At 46.7% G+C, this 23,005-nt stretch overlaps 1 protein-coding gene across 3 annotated transcripts in view; it reads right to left on the minus strand.

The window, feature by feature from the left end:
* Positions 1 to 349: 349 nt before the first annotated feature.
* CD244 (CD244 molecule) overlaps positions 350 to 23,005 on the minus strand; it is a 28,315-nt gene continuing 5,659 nt past the window's right edge. For 2 of the 3 annotated variants that reach the window (XM_044266694.1, XM_044266696.1), the window contains exons 2-9: positions 10,622 to 10,936; positions 10,268 to 10,546; positions 8,834 to 8,941; positions 8,357 to 8,424; positions 6,095 to 6,154; positions 4,222 to 4,284; positions 2,852 to 2,908; positions 350 to 1,665 (exon numbers count right to left, since the gene is read on the minus strand). In XM_044266694.1, the coding sequence (XP_044122629.1) occupies positions 1,585 to 1,665; positions 2,852 to 2,908; positions 4,222 to 4,284; positions 6,095 to 6,154; positions 8,357 to 8,424; positions 8,834 to 8,941; positions 10,268 to 10,546; positions 10,622 to 10,936 (1,031 nt within the window). In that variant the 3' untranslated portion in view covers positions 350 to 1,584. The remainder of the gene's footprint in view (positions 1,666 to 2,851; positions 2,909 to 4,221; positions 4,285 to 6,094; positions 6,155 to 8,356; positions 8,425 to 8,833; positions 8,942 to 10,267; positions 10,547 to 10,621; positions 10,937 to 23,005) is intronic. The other variant, XM_044266695.1, reaches the window with a different exon arrangement.

Consider the following 23,005-nt stretch of genomic DNA (forward strand, 5'->3'; position numbering starts at 1 on the left):
CTCCCATCGTTTCCAGCTCCCTCTGCTCACCAAACTCCTGACTCTAGCGCTGAGTTGCCAGTATGTGCCTTGGAGCCCCCAGGCTCCTTTTGCATGTTTTCCTGGTTTTTACCCTTGACACCTGCTTCAAAATGTGGTCTGCCCACACTTGTCTCCAGGAGGAAGCTAGCTGGCCAGCCCACGAGCCCCGAGGGGAGAGGGATCAGGAGGGCATGAGATGAACAAGGATAAGCTGTGACTATGCTCCCATGAGACTGAATGGCCTGGGGTCTGGGGACTCTGGGATCATCTGATCCAGTGTGAATAAGGCTGGAAGACACCAATAACTTGCAAGGAATCCAGACCCCTCTCCAGGAGGAACTAAACAGACTTGTGTTTATTGATGGTCACAAGTGCCCTCTGGCTGCTATAGAGAGGAAAAGTACAGAATATGGAAGGGACACAAAAATTTAACTCAGAAAAGAAATTTAGAATGCCTCGGAATGACAGCATGGTTTTGTATTAAATTTCCATGTTAAATACAGAGTGGACAACTGAGGAACCAGGCTCCATGCGATAGCCACAGCTGGGGTCTCTGAGTGGGACCTCTTCCAGCTCGCACGCATCCCCTTACTGGGCTCAGCCGGAGTCTCGTCTCTTGTCCCCACAGCCTCGTGGAAGAGACTGGCCTGAGACTCAGGGGAGCCCAGCAGGGGTCTAGTTCACAGCTGCTCAGCCGGCTGAACCCTTGCTCCAGCATACGCCATGGGGAGCACTGGTCAGGACTCAGAACTTAAAGAGAATATGTTTTTACTTGTGAAGAATTTGCGAAGACGCTAAAACAGATTTCTAATAACGTGGTTTTGTAAATCATACATCATACCGTAGGCAAAGCTGGTCTCACTGTCCAGTTATCAGGACAGCACGGGCTCAGGGTGATCTTTCCACTCAGAGGTCAGCTTGCTCTGCACCGTCTACTCTCAATCCTGCCCTCTCTCCCTCGTGATCAAGTGGCCAGAAGTAAGGGTTTAATGTGTGGTGGGGGGAGTGGGGTTTCCTCTGTATCGGAGTAAAGCCTAGGCCCGGGCCTCCTGGAGAAGCTGCCAGCGGCTCACAGCTAGTTAGTCCATCCTCACGGCGGGGGGCTGTTTCTCTTTCTCTGAGTCACCCTATCTTTCCTCCCTCTTTGGAAGATGGGCCTGGGCAAGGAGGGAGTCTAGAAACGTGGTCTTTCCCGATTAGAGAGGAGGAAAGATGAGTCACACATTAGAAAACCAGAGGAAGGGTTCGTAATGCTAGTCATAATAGCAGCCTGCGTCGGCATAGCACTTGATACACTCGCTGTGTGGCTGTCGGCTTGCTTTGCAGTCTTTGATGAACTACCCAATGGTCTACTCATTCTCATCCAATCTGTAAGTTAGAGATATTATTTAACAGACTCGCTCTTAGTAGAAATCATTTTCCAAAAACAAGACATAGACTATAAAAAACTCCCATGTCCTCTCTAAACTGTGCACCATTCTGTAGACTCAAGTGGTATCATCCATTGCGCTGAATCCCAAAGCAACGCTGGGACATTAAGGGAGGGGAGAACGGCTACAGCAACTAGGAATACACGCAGAAGTTCTCCAGCTCCCTGCGGCTCAGTCGGGCAGGGTTCTGGGCTTTGAGTTGTGTCTTTCCAACCTGCGGAAGAAAAGAAGAACTTTAGACCCTCTCCCGCGAGGAGATCCTCACAGCATCCTTGAGAGGCATCAATTATTACCCCCATTTTACAGATTAAGAAAATGAAGCTTGGAGTTGTAGGACAAATAACATAAAGGAGAAGCTTGAAACCAGTTCTTCTGGCTCCGATTCTAGTGTTTTCTTAACAATGACCCAGCCCTAGGTTGCATTGGCCCACACGGTGTCCTCTACAACCCTGGGCTGTCCAGCTGGCTTTGATGTGGGGCTACTGCTGAAATGCCAGGGATTCGAGCAGGCACCCACCTGCCTTCTCCCTTGGGACCACCGGCAGCATCTTTATTGGGCCGCAGGTGGAAGCTCTGATGTACCATGAGGCTAGTGCGTGGGAATGCCCTCCATGCCCCAAATTCTTCTGGGTATAATGGGAAGTATAATTATACCTACCTCATGGCATTCTATGAGGATTAAATGAGATAATTCACATGATGCCACTAGCAGGCTACCAAACACATCATACACCCTCAATAACCATTGAGAGGCAAAGGGAGGAGCAGGGAGCCTGACCCTGAGATCATGACTTGGGCCACAGACACTTACTGACTGAGTCACCAGGTGCCCCCCTGGGATCTTCTTACCCACATTTTCATTTTAGAGACGAAGAAACTGAGGTCCAAGGAGAGTAAGGGTTTAATTCAAGGTGAGAGAATGTATTAGGGTTGGACTCTTATTAGGGAGCTTGAATTTTAAATTAGGACTGTCCTCCAGCTGGTTCCCCAGCTGGGGGCTGTACATTGGACATGTCTCCTTTCCACGGGTGTGTGGGACAAGGGTGCAGAGAAGGGAGGATAAATAAATCTAAATGATTTTCCAAAGTTAGCAAGTAATTGGGAACCATTCTGGGGCGTGGATAATCTTAAGCTGATTCTGGAATGGACACTGTAAATTGACCATTGAGCCTGGTGGCTCCATTGAGGTCATTTAAGGAATAGAAAATATGGACTCCCCCCCCCGCCCCAATTGTATGCTGTCTCTCTCTCTCAAATAAATAAAATCTTCAAAAAAAGAAAAGAAGATCCCTAAAATCTCTACAACTCTGAGACTCTATGCATGGCTTTTTCACGAGTGTTCAACTTCAAGGCTTTTCTATGGGCCCTGAACCCATTCAGAAGGAGCTCTAGAATCTCACCTCTTCGTAGATGGTATAACTGAAGGAAGAGTTCTGGTTTTTCTTCTTGGATTCAGACTGGAAATTCAGAGGGTAAAGAGTGCTTAACTTCAAGTCAGGAAACGTCCCACTCCTCACTAATGTGAGAGGTCCCCAAAGAGACTCAGGGCCCCTTCAAAAAAAAATCCCTGAACCCACAGCCAGGGGTGAATGGAATCTCCTACCCCAAGAGTAAGTAATGGGGTTTATGGTTTCCAGAGAAGGCACAATACACACTTACTGAACCCGAGTCAGAAGTTGGTATCCCGCACCCACATACCTCTAGATCCACACTCCCACACATTCCCAGCGCACACACACATACACATACGCATGTGTCCTCAGACCATGCATCTTATCAACACACCATACACATCACACACACACACACCCCTAGTGTAAGCATTTCTGGCACACACATCCCTGACCGTGGTGAAACCCTAAAAACATTGGAATTCAGAGGCACTCGCGGTACTAGGTAGAGTCTCCTTAACAGCAGCGAGCACGTGACAGTGGTGCCTGCGACCATCCCCAGGGCCATGCCCTGCAGCATAGAACTGAAATGTAACTATCTCTCAAGGTGGGATCTTGAGGGATTGAATGACATATTAGAAGGCTGGTGAATAAAAAGTCTGAAAATCTGTTTTAAACCTCTCCCGCATTTGACCCCCACCCGATGTACTCAACACTCCCACAGTTCAGCATATTCCCAACTTCCCGTACTACCGTGTTAAGTTTATATTGTCCTGCTGTGACTCCAGCCTTGGAAACACCATTCTTCCAACTCCCCTCCCACTCAAGGTTAAAGATCACCATGGGCACCAGGTTCACCAAAGAGCTGTGAGCTCAGCTTGGAGCAGGATTTGAGGGGGCTGTGATGGGTTGCCTCAGCTCACCAACCAGCAGATGACTGGCTAGAACCTTATCCGGTTTCCTGAAAGTCAACATTGTGTCTCTCTACGTCTGGGCTACTCCTCTGGCTCTGGGCTATCTTCCCCCATCTCGGAAACCCATCTAGTATCCCTCCACAGCCTCAGCTGGCCTACTAAGGATGGCATGGTCTCTCTGGACAAAGTACCACCTTTCTGTCTGATTGTCCTTGTCCCACAGAAACTCCTAGAGACTCCTTTAATCCGCTGTTCTCTTAGTCTCAGAGCTGTTCTTTTTCTCCAAACAGAATCGGAAAAGCATTTCTAGTTGACCCATTAACATTTAAATCCGGCCATTTAAACCAATCTGCTCAGATACGCACAAGGGAAGACGACTCACAGGGCAGTGCACCCACACTCGGCAAGCTCACGTGTGCGTGCAGATCCACACCTGCCTCCCAAGCACTGGAGGAGGAGACTCACCTTCCGGGAAGGCTGTACCAGCGCATACAACGTATTTGCTTCTTGTGATGTGGGAGCCGAGGACTAAGAAGAAGAGAAATAAAAGCCTTTCAGAAGCATGGATCCAGCAGAATCCTAGGGAGGGAGGTCATCTCTTCCACCCCTCCCCCCAACCCTGCCCAGGCAGACTCTAAGCACTAGTGAAAGGAACCCTGGACCCAGGAGGTCAGACAACCCGATGGCACTTACTCTGTATAAGTGTTCTCCCCTAACCCTTACGCTCCACCTACATGACAGGAATGATCATCATCGGCCTCTTCTACAGATGAGGCTCCAAAAAGGTAAATGGCCCAAGTCAGACAGTATATTCACAGTAGAAGCAGGATTTAGACCCCAGACTTGCCAGATGTCTCTCCTCAACACCCCACTGCCTCCCGTTGGCAACACGCCTTCCTTCTCTGCACCCGAACCAGGTGTCCTCGGAGAAAGGTAGCCACCCTCTTCGAAGGAGCCCTGGAGGAAGAGGCTCCTTCTAGCTCAACATCTCAGTCTGAGATGAGCTCTCCCTTGCATTTACTGAGATTCCTTTTGTGGGAATCCAGCGTGACTAAAGCCGGAAAACTAGCAGGTATCGGTCACTCTTACATCTCTCTTTAATGCTCTTGGACTTTGACCCACTGTCAGTGAGTCACATGATCTTATGGGGAGCAGGAGGGGGCACCCCCCAACTTCCCCTTCCCTCTGTCTCCACTTTCTCCTCTTCCTCCTTCTCTTGATCTTTCTCTGAAGCCTATCACTATCCCCCAGGGATTTTCTCTGCCCGGCAGCTTAGCCACCAAACCAAAGAGGTTACTGCTTCAGGACTTAATTATTTAAAAAATAAAAAATAAATGTCATATTTATTAGAAATTTTTCATCACTAACCACCAAGAGGCAGTGTTTCCCTTGAGAGAGATGCCCCAGCCTGGGTTATCGAAAATGTCATTTTAGCTGTCAAAATTAGAGGATGCTTCTCCAGTTTATGGTGAATTTCTATAACCCCAGAATGTTGGAGACAGGGAGAGGGCAGGGGAAATGGGAGGCTCAGAAGTCCTTTAGCTCAGTTCTGTGGCCTGGAACACACTAGTTAACCTGTGTCTGTCTCCTCATCTGCAAAATGGAGGTTGGATTAGACCCAGTTCATGAGGCTGTTTTGTGAGATTCATGAAAAAAATAGACATAGTAAGTACATAATAAATGTTATTGTTGGGTGCCTGGGTGGCTTAGTCAGTTAAACATCTGCCTTCAGTGCAGGTCATGATCCCAGGGTCCTGGGGTAGAGCCCCATGGAAGGCTCCCTGCTCAGCAGGGAGCCTGCTTCTCTCTCTCCCTCTGCCTCTCTCCCCTGCTTGTGCTTCCCCTCTCTGTATCCCTATCAAATAAATAAATTTTTAAAAATTGTTATTGTTAAGGCATAATAAGATAAAAGAGGACAGCACAGACACATTCTTCCCTGAAAACAAGTATAATAAGGAGCAGAAATGAAAACAAAACAATACAAAACAAAACAAACACACTACAGGGTCCCCAAGTATTGGAAGTAGCGGGGAAGAGAAAACAGAAGCCAAGGCCCTGACAAGCTTCCTCCCCCTAGGGGCTGTCTGGGCCACACCTGCCACCAGGCATGGACAGGAAATGAAGACCTACACCAGATTCTCAAGCTCTGTTCAGTTCTGCCAAGACACTCCAGAACCACAGAGATCTTTTCCAACATCTTAATGCAGCTGAGGCCACGCCGTCCTTTAGACCCTAGGAGCACCAAGCTCTTTCCTGTCATTCAGGAGTGTGAGCTTCTGGAAGGCCTTAGGAAGCCCCATAGACAGGCCTGGAACGGACTCGAGAAGCCATAGTGTACCTGGGACTGGATCATGGAGTAGATGGTGCTTCCTTCCCCGGGGGGATTCTGCCTCTGCGTCTGCACAAGAAAGAGTAAAGGGGCACGCAGTTGGATGGCTGTGTCTCTCCAGATTGGGGCTGGGTGAGAAGACACAGAGCAAACAAGAGGGGCGCCCGGAAGCTAGTGAAGGAGGTGGTCCTCAGTCACCCCAGGATAGGGAGCGGCAGTAGAGAGAGCGGCTCACACTGGAGTAGTTACTGTCCCATGCAAGGACCCCCCAGGTGTGAAGGGATTGCACAACGTGACTCTGTCCGTGGGGGCTCCGATCACTGGCTTTACTTCGGTAACTTAGAAACTTGCCTTTGCTGACTTCTCAGCCAGATTTGCCACGTAACCATTGAACCCTGAGCAGGACTGTGATCTGAGCCTCACCTCAGGGCCTGCGCCTACCTCGGAGGCCTTCACTGTTTTAAAGCCCCTTCTCTAGATCCAGCCTTGGTGCAGAGTTTGCCCTAGGCCTGAAGTCAGCCTCCGGGCAGCTGCAGAGCTGAGTGAAGCCTTGGATGGAGGCCAAAGGCAGGGAGACCATGCCTTTCCTGTTCCCCTCCTGCCCACAGGAGTCAGGGTTGGAGGTGTTTTACCCCTGAGCACCTATTGCCAGGTTGGGCTCGAACGGGGAGAAGAGGGGGCCAGCAAGAGGAAGGAGCTCAGAGGAGCAGGAAAATGCCTGCTGTCCTGGGAACTCGAGAGTCATGGGCATCTGGCAAGAAACGAGAGTGGGGTGTCTCCAGAAAGGTCAGAACAGGGCCCCAGAGTAAGAGCACAGGAACTTGAGATTTAGGCCTTCAGACCAAACCCCGAAACCCATAGGGAGAAGCCAGCAAAGGATGAGGCCACGGAGGGAGGAGCTCCCAAGTCAGAGGCAGAGGCCTAAATCCTCAAGAGATTTCTTTTTTCCTTTTTCTTTTTCTTTTTTCTTCTTTTTTTAAATAATTTTTTTTATTTTTTTATAAACATATAATGTATTATTAGCCCCAGGGGTACCGGTCTGTGAATCACCAGATTTACACACTTCACAGCACTCACCATAGCCCAAGAAATTTCTTATCCTCTGACTAGCTCTTTTCCACTCTTCCCCTGAATTTACCTAAATGTTGATGACCTAGAAGATGACCTAAAGTCATCCTCATTTTGTGGGAGGAAAGGCAATGTGTCACAAGCCTCTGGGCTTCTAGCTGTCGGTAGACACATTTGTTCTCGGGCATTGGTCCCAGTGGCTGGTAGTGATGGGAGAGACAAAGTCTCCTTCGTGTCTCACACCCCAGTAGTCCGTGAATGGGGAAAGGAAACGGGCGGGGGAAGCTGCCCTGATTCCTGATTCCCATGGGGCCCAGACCGGAGGGAAGAGGCTTGCCTGTTCCACAAGGCCTCACACGTGGGATAAAGCAGGAGATCCCACCACGCTGACTTTCTGTCTCACCGCCTCAGGTGGAGCACAGGGAATGGGGGTGGCAAGAGCACCCTTCCCATCCCTCCCACCCTCCCGGCTGGCCAGTTAGGCCCTGCCTTCCCCCTAGGCCTGTCACCACTTCCTGCCCTGCTTAAGGGCAGGCAGTGGAGCTACGCCCCGACTCCACCCTGCAGGCAGGCAGAACTGGCCACTCCCTGCGGAGGCTGGCTTGGGGAGGTTCTTCATGGATTCTCGGAGGAAGCCACTTTGGCTCCTCAGTTTTGTGCTAAACTGGTTTCTCGCTCGGGCATCTCAGCCAGACTCAGGCCTCTTCCCAAAATGTTGTGGCCGCAGACCACTGAGCTAGCTACAACATTGTTATGCATTGGCTGGTCAGGCTGGCTTCCATCACACCCAGGGCAACAATAGAGGGACCCACAAAAGTAAACTTGGACATGCATGGGCATGAGAATTTGTGGCCAGACACAAAATGCAAGGAAGCTGGATTCTTCTTGGGTCTTGGCGCAGCCGGGGAGACTAGGGAGAAACGAGGACACCAGGCGGCCATCACCCTGGGAGGCAAGAGCAGCATTCTGCCCTCTTCTGTGGATTTGTTGGGTTCCATCCTTCTCAGCAGGTTCTCCCTTGTTTTCTGCTTGTCCTCCACAGCCAGAGCCAGGAGGGGGATGGGAAGACAGAAGGGAGGGCTGAGGACCACTTTGGGAAGACACTTATGTGGTACCCTTTGTCTCCCTTCTCCTAATGACCACCCTCCCACAAGCATCTTCCAGGCTAATGGAGAGAGACCCCCAGCCCCTCGTGTACCGTACTTGATTACACCTGTTTTGCAAGTTGTTGACGTCTTCATAAACTGTCAGAGGTTCCCCTGGGTTGTTATCTGTGGGAGAAAAGCAGCAAAGACAGAGCTGCAGAGACCTCCAGAGGGCCTCCTGTCCCGGCTTCTGCTTCTCACAGTCCCACCTCCATCCCTGATGGCCAAGACCTTGAGAAAGATTCTAGAAAGGAGGCAGACTAGTGCCCTCCCCGGGATGCCCACAGGAGCAACAATCAGGCAACAGAGGAGTCCGTCAGGCTGGGCAGCCCCCCAACAGACCAGCCCCCTGCAAACATCCCCGAGGTCCCTCAGTAGGTATGACCTGGGAAAAAGGGCCCAGCAGCTTTCCCTCCCCCAAACCTGCACACACATGTCCCAACGCTCCAGAGGAAAAGCAGGTGCTATGCTCCCAGGCGCAAGCCACTGGGGACGCCAGGTCAGGCAACGGCACCTCCTGGGGACCCGCACTTACGGCACTGCTTCCTCCTCCTCCTCCACACACAGAAGCAGGTGAGGGTGACCAGGAGCAGGATGATTAGAGAAATCACGATGAACACCAAGTAGTCCACAGAGGTGTGTTCTAGGACACGGAAAGCATGAGGCCTGAGCTTTCAGTCTCTCTCTCCCCCTTCCCACCTGTTGGCCAGAGGACTTGTTTCAGACCTGCACTCCCCCCTCACACCCACTGATTGCACCATCAACCCTGTCTCCCCGCAGTTGGGTGACTTCCCCTGACTGATGCTAAGGGCATGGAGACCAATGTCTGACAGGCCTGGCTCTGTGCCCTTGGGCAACTTCCTCAACCTCTCTGAGCCTCCCTCTTCTCACTTATGAAAGGAGATGATGTTATTTGCATAAAGGGGTAGATCATATGATCTAATGTATGTAAAGCAGCGGGCACAGCAAATGGGACATATATCCATTCTTTTGCTAACTCAACAAAACACGCTGCGCCCCACTCTGTGCCCGGCAGCCCTCCCTTCCCCTTCCTGCCACTCCCCTTCCTCGTGTGAACTTCCACATTCCACATCTGTGTCATAGGCGGAGCATGACGTGGGAGCCCATCGACAAGGGAAGAAGGAGAAGGAGTTCCACGTTCCAGGTGCTCGCTGGTGAGGCTCTTCACAAGCATAACCTCACCTACTCTTACCAGCAATCCTGGGAAATGCGTCTTATCATCCCCACTTTACCCAAGAGAAAAACTGAAGCTCAGAGAGGGTAAGGAATCTTCCTGAGATCACAGAGCTAGTGAATAATGAAACCCTAGCTGACATGACCCAAAAGCCAGGGTTCTTGTCACTCCAATTGCTTCAGCTTGTTGGTTGCTTTTTTTTTTTTTTTTTTTTTTTTTTTTGCCTAGGAATGCCTGGTTTTGTTGCCCGTATTGGGCTGTAAGTTTCTTAAGGACAGGGACAGCAAGGAGGTTTTTCCCTGTAATGCCTTTGCTGATGACACATTAAGTCTTTATTTATCTGATAAAAATTGGTGCAAACTTAACCCAAGATAAGTCTTAGGATGACCACAGGCAATAAACCAAGAACTCTCCCAGGAACCCTGTGATCAAACGGACTTTCCCATGGCCCAGGGCACTGTTGTACCCCATTGTCACCTCCTGGGAAACTACATGGCTCAGGGAAGTTACCCTTCCCTGGGAGGAGGAAACAGGTCTCCATCAGTCGGTCAGAGGAAGGAAGTGATGACCAGCAGCCAGAGCAGGGCCGTGACCCACCAAACAACTAAGCTTTCCTTACAAGGAAAACTCACATCTCCTAGGACCACCCCAGGGAGGGGCTGCAAGGCACTTGAGGAGGCAACCAAGGGGTCTTATACCCAAGCATCTCTGGCATGAGTCTGATTATGGGGTCCACCATTTTCAGCCCCTATTAGTGCAAAGTGCTCCACTCACGCTTGTTGTCACAGCTCTGGGAGAAGGTGTGGTTTACCCAGCTGACCGGGTTGCTGACGTTGCAGGTGTAGTTTTCCAAGCTGTTGACATCAATCTGCTCCTCCAGTTTGCTGAGATTGTCTGGGGTCTCGATCAACTCCTTCCCTCTATACCAAACATAGCTCACATGGCCACCTCCGGAGACTGAGCAGGACAGCGACACTTGGCATTTCCCTCCACCCAGGACCTTCGTCTTCCCCACTGCTTCAAGGGTCCCTACAGGATCTGGAAGCAGAGATTCTGATCAGAAAGGCACTGGAAATAAAAACCTTGCAGGGGGTCAGAGGGGCAGGCTGAGCGGTCCTAGGGACTCACCAAATACAGAAACCCAGAACCGGTGATGCTTGACTTTCCCACTGTCATCAGTCACCTCCAGGAGGTAGAGGCCACTGTCCCTCGGCTGAGCTGCTTTGATGAGAAGAGTTAAATTCTTTTCCCTAAAATCGAAGATCTCTTTTAAATCGTCAGTCCACACTTCAACCTCATTCTTCCAAGTCAGTATCACGGAAGTTTTTGAAGTTGAGTTCCTCTGTATCTTCCATTTCACAGAGTTTATGTGCTTTGTCTGTGTTGTGGGGGGTTGGAGGGAGACTTGCATTCCCGAGAGTCCGACCACAGCTTCAGCAGAATCTAGGGATTCCAAAAAAGAGAACCCAGGCTGGAGGCCGCAGGAAGGGTGCCACCCTGAGCATAGCGGGCAGTTGGATATGACTTCCCTTGAGCCAAGAGGAAGGGGGCATGTGTGAGGAGACCAGAGCCTGAGAGAACCTGGAAGTGTACTTCCCTTTCCTGCCTCCCCGCTCCCTGGGCTCCGGGCCCCTCCTCTGAAGGAGCCCACCAACCAGTAAAAATAGTTAAAACCCCCGACTTCTTTCTGTGGGGCAGCAGATTTTAAACACTTCATGTAAAATTTATAAAATACTTTATATAAAGTTTATAAAACACTTTTATGTAAAGTTATATAAAAACATTTTAACGAGGGCACCTGGGTGGCTCAGTGGGTTAAGCCTCTGCCTTCAGCTCAGGTTAGGATCTCAGGGTCCTGGGATTGAGTCCCGCATCGGGCTCTCTGCTCGGTGGGGAGCCTGCTTCCTCCTCTCTCTCTGTCTGCCTCTCTGCCTACTTGTGATCTGTCTGTCAAATAAATAAATAAAATCTTTAAAAAAAAATTTTTTTAACCACATTTAACTATGTGGTTTTCTTGATTTTGTTCTTGTTTTTAAATTTTATTTATTTACTTCACAGAGAAAGACACAGCGAGAGAGGGAACACAAGCAGGAGGAGTGGGAGAGGGAGAAGCAGGCTTCCTGGTGAGCAGGGAGGCTGATGCGGGGCTCAATCCCAGGACGCTGGGATCATGACCTGAGCTGAAAGGCAGACGCTTAACGACTGAGCCCCCCAGGCGCCCCTTAACTATGTGTTTTAACAATGACCTTGTAAGAGTTTTATCCCTATTTTGCAGGTGGGAAAAAAAAACTGAGCAGATATTACTGAAAAGTAATTAGCCCAAGTTACACAGCAAGAAAGATGAGCTTGAAATCCAGTCAGTTTAGAGGCTGTAGAGGAGGCGTTTTTAACCATAATGTTATAAACACTGTATCGGATGTGACTCCCTCCCCACAGAGCTGAAGCAACCACCAGTGACTGCAGGAAATTCTGAACGGCCAAACCCAGTAAGATGAACCCTCCAAACTGAACTCATAGCTCCCTCCCCTGTCCTCCTATAGAGCTAGATTCATAATCCTCTCTTGTAACACTTAACACACCAAACTGGGGTCATTTCTCATTAAGGTTTGCCAATTTTGTAGTCACTAGGAAGTCTCCACAGCAATTGCTCCCTTAAGAATAATTAGAGAAAAATAAAACTACACGGCCTTGATATATGCCCTCGGTTGTCCTCTCTAGAGATCAAGATGTGTGCTAATTAAAATGAGGCTGTGACATAGAGCTGCTATCTCTTGCCTCCCCGAGGAAAGACCAGTGCAGTCAGGAAAGAAAAATGGAAGTTCCAGTGGCCATTTTTGGCAGGGAAGCTGTGTGGTCACATAGAAAATGCTGGAAATGAAAAGGTCCGCCGGGGAGGGTCAGAAAGTATTTGGAGGAGAGAATAGGATACAGGGATTGTTATATGAACAGATCTGTTAAAATGGAGGACATTGGGAGGAGAGCAATGGAGAGGGGGACTTTTAGATGTCCACTTGCGTTACAAACATGTTCACTCCCAGCCACATCTTCACCCTGGCATTTCCTCAGGAGTCAGAGTAAATAATTAAAGAAACTTGAAAAAATAAAGAAAGAAAGAAGTTACTCGGTTGATAGATTATATTTCTTTGCTCTTGACATTCCTAAGAATAAAATACATAGGGTTCCGGGCACTGGGCTGGCTCAGTCAAGAGAGCAGACTCTCAGTCGGGGTTGTAAGTTTGAGCCCCACGTTGGGTGTAGAGATTACGTAGGAAAAAAATCTTCTAAAAAACAAAACAAAAAGGGGCGCCTGGGTGGCTCAGTGGTTAAGCCTCTGCCTTCCGCTCGGGTCATGATCTCAGGATCGAGCTCCACATCGGGCTCTCTGCTCGGCCGGGAGTATGCTTCTCTCTCTCTCTCTCTCTGCCTGCCTCTCTGCCTACTTGTGATGTCTCTCTATCAAATAAATAAATAAAATCTTTAAACACACACACACATACACAGGGTTCCCATTCATATTTCCATGTTTGAACTGGCTCTGTCCATTGCCAAACCAGAAACCGGCTCTGCATTTGTCTCCTATGGTCCTACAAATGCAAGAGGCACAATGACGCATTGCCCAGAGAGCCTGAGATCAATCCCCACTGGTTACAATCCACAGTGTGACCAGGGCCCTGAAGAGTTGGGGCCCTTTTGTGTATCAGACATGGTTCTGACTCCAAAGAATTTGTGATCTGAAAGCAGAACATACTTTTATTCCACAACATAACTGTTTTATTCTTAACAGTTGAGATAAATAATCATCTAAAAAAATCTAATTCTGATCATGAAGACCACATTAAGACATGCTAACCAACCCTCCCACTGAGAATAACTAGGGAAAAAATGGGCAAAGTATAAAAGCATATTGCTAACGGCATCAGGGAGCTAATAAAGCAGTGAAATATAACGGGGCCAAGATCTGGAAGGAGAAAACTCGGAGAGGTGAGGCTAGAATTTTTGACTCCTGTTCCCAGAAGGCTTGCAATAAACTCAAGGAACTAAAAGAACACAGAGTTCAGGGATCTCATGTTAAGAAGAAGTGATATACTGGGTCACCTGGGTGACTTAGTTGGTTAAGCTTCCAACTGTTGATTTTGGCTCAGGTCATGATCTGAGGGTTCTGAGATGGAGCCCTGCATCAGGCTCTGGGATCAGCATGAAGTCTACTTAAGGATCCTCTCTCTCCCTCTTCTTCTGTCCCTTCCCCTCCAACCCTCTCTCTCTCCCTCTCTCTAATAAGTAAATAAAATCCTTAGGGGCACCTGGGTGGCTCAACTGATTAAGCATCTGCCTCGTGCTCAGGTCATGATCCCAGGATCCCCAAGTTGGGCTACCTATTCTGTGAAGAGTCTGCTTCTCCCTCTCCCTCTGTCCTTCCTCCTGCTTGTGCTTTCTCTCTGTCAAATAAATAAGTAAAATCTTAAAAGGATAAAAATATAAATTATTCCTGGAGGAAAATAACATCAACATAAGCATTAAATTATTTCTAAAATTTGCAGATTTGCATGCAAATGTCCAAAATGAAATAAAAAACTAACAAGAATAAGGAGAGGAAACATGTCCAAAACCGAAAAGAAAAAATAACCAATAGAATTAGGCTCAAGGAGCATTTAGATAACTCTGTAATTATGTTGAATGTTTCAAGGAATTAAAATTTAAAGTTTGAGAACTCCAGCAGAAAATCAGTGTGATAGAATGCAAAAATGACCATGCCCCTTGCAAAGTGAGTTTGTAGCTCCACCCAACATCAGAGAGATAAGGCTCACTTTCCTATCTCTGGTAACTAGGGTGGCCTTTTGAATACAATGCAGCATAAATGACATTGTGCCAGGGTCACCTGGGTGGCTCAGTCAGTTAAACATCTGACTTCAGCTCAGAACATGATCTCAGGGTCCTGGAATTGAGCCCGGCACTGGGCTTCATGCTCAGCCCAGAGTCTGTTACTACCTCTCCCTCTTCCACTACCACCCCAACCATGTGCACACTCTCTCTCTCTCTCTCTCTGTGTCTTCCTCTCTCTCAAATAAATAAAATCTTTTTTAGAAAGAGTCAGAGAGAGAGACAGACAGAAAGGACACAGAGAAAAGGGAGATAGAAAATAATTATACAGGATGCCTGGGTGGCTCATTTGGTTATGCGTCTTCCTTCAGCTCAGGTCATGATCCTAGGGTCCTAGGATTAAGCCCCAAGTCAGGCTCCCTGATCAGTGGGGAGCCTGCTTCTCCCTCTCCCTAGGCCTGCTGTTCTCCCTGTTTGTGCACGCTCTCTCTCTCTCTCTGTATTAAATAAATAAATAAAATCTTTAAAAAAGAAGAAAGAAAGAAAAGAAGGAAGGAAAGAAGAAAGGAAGAAAGAATTATACAACAGAGGATCAACAAGCCATTTTTTTATTTCATAAAAAATCAAAGTATGGTAAATGCATAGGTCGATTGAGCAAAAGAAATGTGAAAAGATACAAGCAAGCAATATCAGGATTTTTTAAAGATATCACCACAGATCCTACAGATATTAAGATCTCAAGAGTTATAAACTGCTTTCCATCAGTAAATTTTAAAATTGAGATTAAATAGAAAATTTCTATGAAGTAAATTGAATCTATACTGAAAAACCTTCTCACAAAGTAAACTCCAGACCGAGTTAGCATCACTGGTTAACTCTACAAAATATTTAAAAAGATTTAACTACAATCTTACCCAAATGCTTTCAGAGATAGAAGTAGCTAATGCTTCCAAACTTGTTTTATGAGGTTAACATATTTATTAGTTTGACACCAAAATCTGCAAGGATATCACAAGAGAAGAAAATCAAAGGCTCTTTCACTCAGAAACAGGGGTGCAAAAATCCTAAGCAAAAGACTAGCAAACAAAATAGCAAAACACATAAACAAGAAAGTGTGGCCTGTTTACAAGGGAGAAAAAGAAAGTAACCAGGAAGAATCGTAGACATTGAACTTAATAGAAAAAAGCATCTTTTTTTTTTTTTTTGAAGTAGGCTCCATGCCCATCATGGAGCCAACATGAGGCTTGAACTCATGATCCTGAGATCAAGATCTGAACTGATAACAAGGTCTGAGCCACCATGGCACCCCTAGTCAAAAACTTTATTCAACTGCCTGAAATATGCTCAAAGAGCCAAAAGAAACTATTGACAAAGAATTAAAGGAATCCAGATGACTGATGTTTCAACAAAGAAAATACTAATAAATAGAAACTATAAGATGGAATCAAATAGAAATTCTGGAGCTTAAAAGTATAATAACTAAAATGAAGGTTCACTGGAGAGCTTCAACAGCACAACTAGGTCAACTGAAATGATTCAAGTTGAGGAACAGAAAGAAAAGAATGAAGAAAAATAAATTGAGCCTAAGAGACATGAGGGATGCCAGCAAATATACCCCCATGTGCATAATGGGAGTCCCAAAAAGATAGTAAAGAGACAAAAGGGCAGAAAGAAATAATGGACCAGAACTTCCCAAATTCAACAAAAGACACAAATATACACATCCAAAAATGTGTATATGAACTCAATGAACTCCAACTAAGTTAAACACAAGAGATTCATACCAAGATACATTCTAAAATGTCAAAAGCCAAAGACAGAGAATCTTGAAAACAACAAGCGAGAAGCTATTTGTCATGCACAAGGTATCCCCAGTAAGATTAATAACCAGGTTCTCTTCGGAAACCATGAGGGTGGAAAGCAGTGAGATGACACATGTAAAGTTCTGACAGCTTGTTAAGACTATCAACTAAGAATTCTATCTCCAGGGGCACCTGGGTGGCTCAGTGGGTTATTAAAGCCTCTGCCTTCGGCTCAGGTCATGACCTCTGGGTCCTGGGATTGAGCCCCGCATCGGGCTCTCTGCTCGGCAGGGAGCCTGCTTCCTCCTCTCTCTGCCTGCCTCTCTGCCTCCTTGTGATCTGTCTCTGCCAAAGAAATAAATAAAATCTTAAAAAAAAAAAAAAGTGGTTAAAAAAAAAAAGAATTCTATCTCCAACAAAATTATCTTGCAAAAAAATGAAGGAACAATGACAGCATTCCCAGACAAAGAAATGCTGGGAGTTGTTCCTAACAGATCTTTAGGCACGCCTAAAGAGACAAGACACCCAGGCAGTTACTCAAAGCCACATGAAGACATAGAGAACAGTGCTAAAGGGAATTACATAGGTAATTATTACAGCCAGTATTATTGCATTTTTGGTTTGTGATTGTTTTTTACAATGCAAAAAAAAGTGCTTAAAACAACAATTATAAATCTATGTTAATAGGCACACAATGCATAAAGATGTCATTTGTGACAACATAATCTGGGGAAGAGTTGGTTGTCATCCAAACTAGCCCCACTCCCTATTCTCCAGAGAGGAGACGGGGGCTGGGGACAGAGGTAACAATCAGTCATGCCTCTATGAGGGAGCCTCCATAAAATCCCAATAGCACAGGTTTTGGGAACTTCTAAGTAGGTAAACACAACCCACTGGGAGGATGACACATCCCAACTCCATGGGGACAGAAGCTCCTGCACTTGGGACCCCTCCCCCAGACCTTGCCCTATGTATCTCTTCATCCCTACCCTTTATCGTATCCCTTTAAAAGTTGGTAAACATAGGTGTTTCCCTGAGTTCTGTGAGCTGCTCCAGCATATTAATCAAACCATTCTCTCTTGGTTGTAGGTCGTTCGATCTACAACCAGTTGGTCAGAAGCACAACCGGGGCTCGACAACCAGACTGGCATCTGAAGCAGGAAGGCACAGTTTTGTGGGCTGAGCCCTGAACTTGTGGGATCTGACGCTATCTCTGGGCAAACAGTGTCAGAATTGAGTTGAATTATAGGTCACCTAGCTAGTGTTACAGAGAACTGCTTGTGAAAAGCACCCCCACAATTGGTGGTGGAAGTGTTAAAAGTGAAGTAATGAAGTGTGAGTAGTGAAGGAGTTACAGAGGAAAGGAAGACAGAGGACAAAAGACAAGAAGACAAAACTGGGTGGTATTGCAATATAGTTTTTAAAATGCAAAGGAAGGGACACCTGGGTGGCTGAGTCATTAAGCATCTGCCTTCACTTCAGGTCATGACCCCAGCATCCTCAGATAGAGCCCCACATCAGGTTCCCTGCTCAGGAGGAAGCCTGCTTCTCCCTCTCCCACTCCCACTGTTTGTGTTCCTCTCTCTTGCTGTGTGTGTGTCTCTCTCTCAAATAAATAAATAAAATATTTAAAAAATAAAATAAAATGCAGAGGAAATGAACTAGGAGTGGAAATCCAGCAGAAAAAGAGAGGTTTAAAGAAAGGTCAGAGATGTCATCAGGGAGAAGCAGGTCCTGGCTGGCCTCGTGGATGAAGTGGTGACGTCCAGAGCACACAGGAAAGGACAAGCCAAGAAAGAGGAGAATGGGTTTCCCTATGGGAGTAAACAAGGTGGTTGATATTGGGGAACCCCTCAGTAGTGTCTCTGACATTGAGGAATGGTTGGCAGATGGCTGGAAAACCTCACTGGCATGTCCTTTCTTGCCAGGAGGGTGTGGGTTGACGGAGCCAGTGACCATAGAACTGGCCCTCAACAAGACGGTAAAGGTCTAGAATCCTCTCTCTGGGGAATGGGAGGTGCTGAGGGCCAGATACAAGGATTCCCAGAACACCCGGGGCCTGGCTGAGATTGGAGGCTCTGAATCAGGAGTTGATCTGTGGTGTGGAACTTTCTTCTGCAGCCCTCACCAGCCTGATGTGGGGAGAAGGTGGACGGTCAGAGTGGGGCAGAACTGGAAGGGGATAGGGGCAGGATGCTGTGGGGAAGAAATGATGGAAAAGCAAATGGACAAGGTACTATATGCTGGGGGCTGCAACTCTTTCACTGTTCTGGAGGGCTTAGATGCCAAAAGGGGAGACAAGAAACACCAGTATGAAAACATAACTTCTGATACTCTATGTGGAAAGCCAAAAAGACTCCAGTAAAAAACTGCTAGAACTCATACAGAAATTCAGTAAAGTGGTAGAATATAAAAATCAATGCACAGAAATCAGTTGCATTTCTGTACACCAACAATGAGACAAAAGAGAAAGAAATTAAGGATTTGATCCCATTTACAATTGCACCCAAAACCATAAGATACCTAGGAATAAACCTAACCAAAGAGGCAAAGGATCCATACTCAGAAAATTATAGAACACTCATGAAAGAAACTGAGGAAGACACAAAGAAATGGAAAAATGTTCCATGCTCAAGGATTGGAAAAACAAATGTTGTTAAAATGTCTACACTACCTACAGCAATCTACACATTTGATGTAATGCCTATCAAAATACCATCAACTTTCTTCACAGAGCTGGAACAAATAATCCTAAAATTTTTATGGAACCAGGAAAGACCCTGAATAGCCAAAAGAATGTTGGAAAAGAAAACCAAAGCTGGTGGTATCCCAGTTCTGGACTTCAAGCTCTATTACAAAGATGTAATCATCTGAACAGTATGGTACTGGCACAAAGACACAGAGATCAATGGAACAGAATAGAGAACCCAGAAATGGACCCTCAGCTCTATGGTCAACTAATCTTTGACAAAGCAGGAAATAATATTCATTAGAAAAAAGACAGTCTCTTCAACAAATGATGTTGGGAAAATTGGACAGCCACATGCTGGACCATTTCCTTATGCCACACACAAAAATAGACTCAAAATGGATGAAAAGACCTCAATGTGAGACAGAAATCCATCAAAATCCTTGAGGAGAACACAGGTAGCAACCTCTGTGACTTCAGCCACAACAAATGCTTCTTAGAAAAATCTCCAAAGGCAAGGGAAACAAAGACAAAAATGAACTATTGGGACTTCTTCAAGATAAAAAGCTTTTGCACACCAAGAGAAACAGTCAACAAAACCAAAGACAACTGACAGAATGGGAGAAGATATTTGCAAATGACATCAGATACAGAGCTAGTATCCAGGGGCACCTGGGTGGCTCAGTGGGTTAAACCTCTGCCTTCAGCTCAGGTCATGATCTCAGGGTCCTGGGATTGAGCCTTGCATCGGACTCTCTGCTCAGCGGGGAGCCTGCTTCTCTGCCTCTGCCTGCCTCGCTGCCTACTTGTGATCTCTGTCTGTCAAGTAAATAAACTCTTAAAAAAAAAAAAAAGAGCTAGTATCCAAAATCTATAAAGAACTCAAACTCAACACCCAAAGAACAAATAATCCAACCAAGAAATGGGCAGAAAACATGAACAAACATTTCTGCAAAGAAGACATCCAGATGGCCAAGAGACACATGAAAAAGTGCTCAACATCATTTGGCATCAGGGAAATACAAATCAAAACCATAATGAGATTCCACCTCACACGAGTCAGAATGGCTAAAATTAACAAGTCAGAAAAGAACAGATGTTGGTAAGGATATGGAGAAAGGGGAACCTTCCTACACTGTTGATGGGAATGCAAGCTGGTGCAGCCACTCAAACAGTATGAAGGTTCCTCAAAAAGTTGAAAATAGAGTTAGCAGGGCGCCTGGGTGGCTCAGTGGTTGGGTAACTGCCTTTGGCTCAGGTCATGATCCCAGAGTCCCAGGATTGAGTCCCATATCGGGCTCCCAGATCCACAGGGAGTCTGCTTCTCCCCTCTCATGCTCTCTCTCCAATAAATAAATATCTTTTTAAAAGAAGAAAGAAAGAAAAGAAAATAGAGCTGCCCTACGACCCAGCAATCACACTACTGGCTATTTACCCCAAAGATACAAATATAGTGATCTGAAGGGGCACATGCACCCAAATGTTTATAGCAACAATGTCCACAATAGTCAAACTACGGAAAGAGCCCAGATGTCCATCAACAGATGAATTGATAAAGAAGATGTGAGATTGAGATATAGCTAGATATAAATATAGATATAGATATAGATATAGATAGTGGAATGTTATGCAGCCACCAAAAAGAATGAAATCTTGCCATTTGCAATGATATGGATGGAACAAGAGTGTATTATGCTAAGGGGAAAAAGTCAGTCAAAGACAATTATCACATGATCTCAGTGATATGTGGAATTTAAGAAACAAGGCAGAGGATCATAGGGGAGAGAAGAAAAAATGAAACAAGATGGAACCAGAGAGGGAGACAAACCATACGAGACTATTAATCAAAGGAAACAAACTGAGGGTTGGTGGAGGGTAGGGGGGTGGGAGGATGGGGTAACTGGGGGACGGACATTGTGGGGGGAGAGTATGGGTTGTAACGAGCGTTGGGTATTATGCAAGACTGATGGATCACAGACCTATACCCCTGAAACAAATAATTTTAAAAAAAGAAAACATAAGTTCCTCACAAGTTAGCCCATGCTGAGTGAGAGATGGAGGAGACTCTGACAAAAAGGACTGGCTTGTTCAGAGGGGAGAGGCCACAGCAGATTCCGGTGGTCAGGGAGGCCCTGGGGCTGCCACCACTGCTGCTGTTACTGTTCAGCAGCTTTGGGGCCCCTCTTCCGGTGGTTGAGAACAAATGGAGTAAGACAGCAGCTCTGCAGAGGGAGAGCAGAGGTGAGGTGATTGGCTCCATTGCCTCCTCAGGAAACAACGGGCAGCTAGCAGGGAGGGTGGCCAAGGAGACAATCTGGCCAGCAGCCTCCAAGGCCATGCACTGTCCACAGTCAGCTCAGCCAACTCTGACCTGGACTGCTGGTGGAGGAGGGGTGAGGGCCGAGTGCAGGGAGGGGGTGGGGGAAAGTCGCAGAGCAGCATACTTTACCAGCCAACAAAAGGATGTTGAGGTTTTCTCAGCTCTGGGTTGTGCCACCAGGCTTGGGATGAAGGCAAAAGAGGGGCCACCTGCTGAGGACTGAGTGAATAGAGCCCAGTGAGATCCCAGAAGTGCTGGGGCAGGGACAGCCCCAGTCAAGGCAAAACCATAAAGTAGATAAAGCACCCTCGAGGGCCCACATCCCACTTTATCTCCCCTCTTTCTTCACTTAACCCCACACTTGGGGGCTTCATTGGCCATACTGACTCCTCTCCTCAGACAATGCAACCCCCTGACCTCTATCGACCTTACTCAATCCATGCCCCTCAACTCCTTGTATCAGTTAAGTCAATCAGCTCATTTATGCAATCTTTCTCCAAACTAACAGGTGCATTTGCTTTTCATTTCCTGTCCAAACCCTGTGTGTTTTTCCTACTTCCATTCAGCTGTTCCCTCTACTCATATTATCTTTCCTCCTTATCCCTACCTCCTGAGCAATTCTGCATGCATCAAGGCCACGGGCCACACCACTCCCCGCCAGAAGGAATCTCCATTTCTCAGGTCCCTTTGTGCTCTTACTGGGTCTCGTCTTTTGGTGACACGTCCCTTATAATCATTGCTGCACATGCTCGTTTTCCTCTGTCTGAAAGATTCTTTTTTTTTTTTTTAATTTATTTGGAAAGACAAAGCACAAGCAGGGGGAGCAGCAATGGGAGGGGGAGAAGTAGGCATTCCACTGAGCAAGGATCCCATGTGGGGCTCAATCCCAAGACTCTGGGACGATGACCTGAGCCACAGGCAGACGCCTCACTGACTGAGCCACCCAGCTGCCCCTGTCTAAAAGGTTCTTAAGGATACAATCAACATGTTTCATCTTCGTTTCATCAACAGAATCTTGTATAGTTCTTAGAACATAGTAAATGCTTAATGAAGTTAATTAATTAATTAATTAATTAAATCCAATAATGCATCTCAGCTAAGGCCCAGAAGCAAGTGCACTGTAGGACTTTCGTGCAGAATACCGGGAAGGCTGCAGAGAGGTGGCTCCCTTGGTTTCAGCCTTTGCCTTCCAGGCTCCACACACCTGCACCCTCACTTCCCATTTGCAGGACCTTAGAAAAGAAGCCAGCAGCCCTGAAACATCATGGGATTCTCATATACTGCTTGGTTCAACCACCTTGGCAAACAGTTGGCCAACATCTGCTGCAAGTCTGTACACATGCCCTATGATTCTACACCTAGAGACATGCTCAACAGACATGCATATATAAAAGTGTGTACAATACGCTGCTAGCACCATTATTATAATGGGGGGAGGAAACAGCCGAAAGATTCATCAATAGCAGAAGGGATGAATAAACTTCTGCATGCTCATACACTGAAAAGCCATGAAATGACCAGGTGCAAGTAATAACACAGGTAAATTTCATCAGATGCTGAACAGAAGAAGACAAACATAGGGCACACACCATATAATACCCTTTATGTACAGGCCAAACTAACCTATGATGTCAAAAGTCAGAATAGTGGTCGTATTTGTGAAAGGGAGAAGAGCTAATGAGTGGAGAGAACGTGTGGTAGATACACAAGCATGTTCATTTAACAGTAACATATGGAGATGTCCGTTTCTCTTTTTTATATATTTTGTTTATTTATTCATGAGAGACAGAGACAGGGAGGCAGAGGCAGAGGAAGAATCAGTCTCCCCATGGAGCAGGGACCCCAACACGGGACTCAATCCCTGGACCCCGGGACCATGACCC

Source organism: Neovison vison, chromosome 10 (assembly GCF_020171115.1).
Source record: "Neovison vison isolate M4711 chromosome 10, ASM_NN_V1, whole genome shotgun sequence".
Taxonomy (NCBI): Eukaryota; Metazoa; Chordata; class Mammalia; order Carnivora; family Mustelidae; genus Neogale; species Neogale vison.